Here is a 6080-nt window from a genome sequence, read left to right as displayed (position 1 = left end):
TCAATTCTGTTGCCCATTTTTTAATGTGGTTATTTACTTTTTCTGCTAATCTCTTTATTTATATTGGCCAGTTAAGGTTTTCTATTTCTTCTTTTGTTTTTCTGGAAGACTTTATCTTGGCTTTATTTCTAAGGGACAGTTTTACTGGGTACAGTATTCTTGGTTGTTAATTTTTTTCTTTCAGCACTTTGAATATATCATCTCAATCTTTCCTGGATTGAGAGGTTTCTGCTGAGAAATCCACTGATAGCCTTATGGGTTTCCCTTATATGTGATGAGTTGCTTTTCTCTTGCTGCTTTCAAAATTCTTTCTTTATCTTTGAAAATGTGATTATAATGTATCAGTATAGACTTCTTGGTTTCTTCTATCTGACATCCTTTGGCATCCTGAATATGGATGCCCATTTCTCTCTCCACATCTGGGAAGTTTTCAGCCATTATTTCCTTAAATAAGCTTTCTGCCCCTTTCTCTATCTCTTCTATTTCAGGACTCCTAAAATGTGTATATTGGTTCAGTTGATGGAGTTCCCTGAGCACTTTAGGCTTTCTTCACCTTTTTCATTCTTTTTTCTTTTTGATCCTCTGCCTGTATAATTTAAATGCTCTGTCTTTGAGTTTATTGATTCCTTCTTCTGTTTTTTTTTAAAGTCTGCTGTTGAATTTTTCATTGCAGTCATTGCACTCTTCAGCTCCAGTATTTTTATTTTATTTTATTAGTTTCTTTTACAGGGTATGGCAGATTCTATTTTCTAAAGATGATGCAATATCTCCTTTGACATTCTCACTGATTAGTGGATCTGCTCTTGACCTCAAATCTGAGTGGGCTTAGACTCACTTGTAATCAGAGTGAAGTAGAAGTGATGCTGGATGACTTCCTAGGTAAGGCCAGAAAAGGCCATGTTACTCTTACCTTCTTCTCTTGAACTCTCATACTCAGAGCCCAGGAATGCCATGCATAAGTCTGACTATCCTAAGGGTACCATGCAGTGATGAAGCCAAACCACTCTGATGGGCATTCTCTGTTGTCAAGTCCTCCCAGCCTATGTGTCAGATACTGTGACTGAAGGAGCACATAGGTAATCTCAGCTCCCAGCTGTTGAGTCACCCCAAGCCTTTGACTCCTCCTAGCTGAAGCCCAGATGGGGTGAAGCACATAAAAGTCATCCTTGCTGTGCCCTTTCCAATTTCTGACCCACAGAATCCCTCTTTCTGCTGTGTTGTTTCTGGGACTTGTTTCTGAATTAAAGGAGAGATAGATGCTAATGAGATTAGGTGATGGAAGAGAAGGTAAATAATAGCCACCTCTCTGGCTCAGTAGGTGTTTGTTTATGGTCAGCAAAGTACCTGCATACTGGAGTTAAATGCAGACAGCGTGGGTGGGGGATGCCAAATTTTCCCTGGGTTTTGACATCATCTGACATGTTTCAGAGGGAGGGGCTCATGGAAAGTAGTTTAAAAGTATGTTTTCAGTCCATCATCAATAAAACAGTTAGTTGAAATTCCACCTGGACTTTAGCAACTGTTCCTCTCTCATTTTAAATCCATAGTGTCATTGCCAGTTTTTCTCCTTTTCTGTATCTTTATGGTCATTTTTTAAATGGTGAGGTTTTTTTTTTTTTTAATTGAGATATTGACATATAACATTGTATTCGTTTTAGGTGTACAACATAATGGTTGATATATGTATATACTGCGAAATGATCACCACAATAAGTTTAGCTAGCATCCATCACCACACATACTTAGTTTTTTTTTTCTTGTGATGAGAACTTTTAAGGTTACTCTCTTAGCAACTTTCAAGTATAGAGTGTTGTTAACATATTCGTCATGCTGTACATTACATCCCCAGGACTTATTTATTTTATAACTGGAAGTTTGTACCTTTTGACACCATCACCCATTTTATCTAACCCCCATCCCCCACTTCTGGCAACCACCAATCTGCTGTCATCTCCAGTATTTCTGAGTGGTTCTTTTTATTGTTTCTGTCTCTTTATTGATGTTTTTCATTTTGTTCATATATCATTTTCCTGAATTCACTTAATTGGCTGAGTTCTACTGTAACTCACTGAGCTTCTTTTAGAAGATTGTTTTGAATTTTGTCAGCAAATTCATAGATCTCTATTTCTTTAGGGTCAGTTACTAGAGATTTATTTTTCTCCTTTGATTATGTCATATTTTCCTGATCAGTCGAGTCCCTTGTAGCTTTGTGCTGATGTCTGCATTTTTTGAAGACACAAACACTCTAAATTGCTCCATATGACCAGCCTTTTTTTTTTTTTTTTAAATGGAGGCTGTAATCTCTTATTCCCTCTGGTGTCTAACTTTGCTGGTTCTGTCAGCACTTGATGTGAGGCTACACAGAAGCTGGTCCCATGGGTAGGACCCTGAAAGGTAAGGACATTGGAGGCATGCCCTATTCCTCTGCCTCCCTTCTGAGGGAGAAGCCTCAGTTCTGCACATTTTCCCAATCTTGAAGATCCTTGCTAGCTGTAGGAAGCCACCCTCTGCTTTTCCTTTGTTCTTAGCTGCCCCAGGCATCTGGACTATGCTAGTTCCTTCAGCACTTGGTGTGAAGTGAGACAGAACCTGGCCCCTTGGGGAGTGAGTGCACTGAAAGGCTGGGAGGCTGAGCGCACACTCCATTCTCTTTTCCCCACCATGGGAGAAGTCATTGGCTGAGGAGATCTCTCCTGGCCCTGGGCTGTGCAGTTTGGGGGGAGGGGCTAATGCAGTTAAAGTGAAATTGCTCTTCTTACCTGTTTCAACGTGGCTGTTCTTGGTTTTTGTGCTTATCTGGGGTGCTGAAACTTCTTATTTGGAATCTGGAATTCTCATAAAGGTATTTTGGTTCATGTATAATTTTTACATCACTGTTTCTATGGGGGAACAATGATTGAGTCTTCCTATTTCTTCATTTTGCTGATCTCACTTGCAGTTTAATATTTAAGGAACAGATTATTTAGTGATACTGTGGTGGAATATGTGTAGTGATGAATTTAGCCAGGGTAGATACAATGACTAGTGGGACAATGTGCATCTTCATTTAGGGGAAGGTGTAAGAACTTCTTCACTTATAATAAGAGTGGTGTTTTAAAACCTGTATGATCATGTTATAACTCTTAATATTCATACATATAACTAGATTGATATGAAAGGTTTAGCTAAAATAAAGCATGGTCAACAATGTATACACGTATCTGTGTGCCCATTTTATCACTGTATTTCTTGATATTTCTTTATGTTTGTTAAGATAAATATAAAAATAATGCTCTCTTGATGTTTTAATTTGCTTTAATTTACTTCTGCTTTTTTTTGCTTACAGTATGTTTATACATCAAATACAAATGCTGCATTTTATAATGTATGCCTTCAGGCAAGAGGCTGTAGCAGAATGCAAAATCAATTTTTAGCGTAACAATATGTTCCATCTTCTTATATATTTATTTATTTATTTTTATTGTGGTAAAAAACACAAAACATAAATTTTACCCTCTTAACAAATTTTAAGTGTACAGTATTGTTAACTATATGCATATTGCTGTGTGGAAGATCTTCAGAACTATTTTTATCTTCATGACTGAAACTCTATACCCAATGAGTAGCAACTTCCCAGTTCCCCCTTTCCTCTAGTCCCTGGCAACCACCACTTCTACTTTCTGCTTCTATGAGTTTGCTTTAGATATCTCATATAAGTAGAACTACACAGTATTTCTCCTGTGACGGGCTTATCTCACTTAACACAATGGCCTCAAGGTTAATCTATGTTGTCACACATTGTAGAATTTCCTTCTTGTTTTAAAGCTGAATAATACTCCATTGTATGTATATATCACATTTTCTTTATCCATTAATCTGTTCATGGACATTTAATATGTTCATTCTTTGTGTTCACTATTCTTTGACTATTTGCAGGCACACATGCCATTTGATGCCTATGGTGCCACCAGGTCAGGTGAATGGAGGGTGCTGAACTGTCTTATCCTGGAGCATTGTCTGTGTCTAGTTTACTTGTTCTGTGCCCTTCTACTAATGGGCTCCTTTGTGTAACTCCACAGGTAAAAGTCCTGGGCTCAGAATCTTAGTTCTTGTCAGGGTCTTTGTTCTGGTTCAGCCTCCTCAACTGTAGTGAAGTCATTCTTTCTGGATTAGTTTCCAAAGGCTATGGTAGGAGCTGATGTCTGTGAACCGTTCCCCTAAGACCCAGGATGGGCCAAATACTTCTCTGACTATATTGCTTAGCTTTTGGAAGTTACTTAACTTTGAATAAAAATAAATACAGTTGAATTTAATTAAAAATCAAGTTATACATGAGCTCTAAGCTTACAAAGTTTTCAGCCCTTGTAGATTGGTTCTCTTATAGAACAAACATCATGTTGCGGTTTCTTACCCTGAGACACATTTTGCTGCCTCAGCATCCTCTGCAGAGCTGCATTCACCTCCTGGTTCTTGAAGCTGTAAATGAGGGGGTTTAATAAGGAAGTGATCACCCCATACTGTATAGAGACAACTCACTACAGGACTGATCCTGAAGAGGGGCTGATGTACCTGAATAGAGCCGTCCCATAGAACAAGAGCACCACGGTCAGATGGGAGTAGCAGGTGGAGTAGGCTTCGCCTTGGCTTTTAAAGGAAGAGATACTTAGAATGGCAAGAATAATTTTTGAGTAAGAGAAGAAAATCAGGGGAAGTGTCACAAGTCCTAGAAATGCAGAAAACCTAGCCAGCAGGATGGTGTTAGGTGTGGTATCACTGCAGGACAGAGGGAAGTGTGAAGGCAGTTCACAACTGAAATGGGAGATGACATTGGGACCATAGAACTGTAAGTTCTGAACACAAAGATTATTCACTAGTGAGTTCAGAAACCCCATCACCCATGCCGTACCGACCATTGCAGTGCAGAGAGGTCTATTCATGACCACGGTGTAGAGCAGAGGGTGACACATGGCAGCATAGCGGTCATAGGCCATAGCAGAGAGCAAGCAACTCTCAGTGACTCCAGAAATCATGAAAAAGAAACTCTGGGTAATGCCGCCCCACACTGAAATGGTTTTCTTCTGAGACAGGAAATTATGCAGCATCTTGGGCACAGTGACTAAAGAGTAGCATATGTCTAGGAAAGATAAATGTCCAAGGAAGAAGTACATGGGCATGTGGAGGTGAGAATCAGCCCTGATCACCAGGATCATCATCAGGTTCCCTATCAGGGTCAGGAGGTCAATCCCCAGGAAGAGAACAAAGAGCATGGTCTGGATATCCGGGTCACTAGACAATCCCAGCAGCACAAATTCATCAATAATGCTAAGATTTGTCATGGTTTCTTAGATATCCTATCCCTGGAGAGAAACAAATACTTATTCATTTGGTGGGACAACAATCTGAGTCACACTCAGTGAATAGGACTTTTTAATCTATAAAAGATCCACTCTTTTGCTTCAAGCCAGAAATTGAACCCGAGGATAAAGAAGGATCTGACCATTCTATTACCCTATTAAATACTGCAACTGTCCTTCTCCTGGTTAAGTACTCTTTATCAAATTCAGATTTTTTCCCTATGACACGTAACAATTTCTAACATATTGGATAGTAGATTTATTTAGTACATTAACAAATTATCTCTTTTGCTAGAATTTATATTATACACAGGCAAGGATCTTTGTCTGTTTATTCCCCCCATGGATGCATTCCTAAATGCCAATAATTGTCACTGGCTTCATAAGTTTTGAGTAAGAAAAGAGGATCAGGAAATTGTCACAGTCCTAGAAATTCAGTAGACCCAGCTAGAGGGCTCTAAATAAACATTTGTGGAAGGAAAGAATGAATGCTTCCTCAGCTACAGTGTCTTGTCTTAACCCTCCTTGCTACCATCCTCTGACTTCTTGGATCGTAGACCCTCACAGTCTCTAGCCTCTCATGCTCTTCCCCAGCCTTTCTTAAGCACCTGATATCATCCAAGACCTGGTGAACCCTTTCTGCAAAAGCAGAAAGACACCCATTGGTGAAGCACGAGACATCCTTTTGTGGGTGACCGCTTTTCAATTATAGCTTAAATTCCTAGTACACCTCATTGACATGTCAAC

The 6080-nt window shown here is 39.3% G+C and overlaps 1 protein-coding gene across 1 annotated transcript; it reads right to left on the bottom strand.

Moving 5' to 3' along the window:
- Positions 1-4514: 4514 nt before the first annotated feature.
- Positions 4515-5315, bottom strand: LOC133101451 (olfactory receptor 8S1-like). The gene has a single exon (XM_061206264.1). The coding sequence runs from the start codon at positions 5313-5315 to the stop codon at positions 4515-4517; it is 801 nt and encodes a 266-aa protein (XP_061062247.1).
- Positions 5316-6080: the final 765 nt, after the last annotated feature.

This window comes from Eubalaena glacialis, chromosome 11 (genome assembly GCF_028564815.1).
Source record: "Eubalaena glacialis isolate mEubGla1 chromosome 11, mEubGla1.1.hap2.+ XY, whole genome shotgun sequence".
NCBI classification, from domain to species: domain Eukaryota; kingdom Metazoa; phylum Chordata; class Mammalia; order Artiodactyla; family Balaenidae; genus Eubalaena; species Eubalaena glacialis.
Note: the sequence above shows the minus strand (reverse complement) of the source record. Positions and strands in the feature narration are given on the sequence as shown.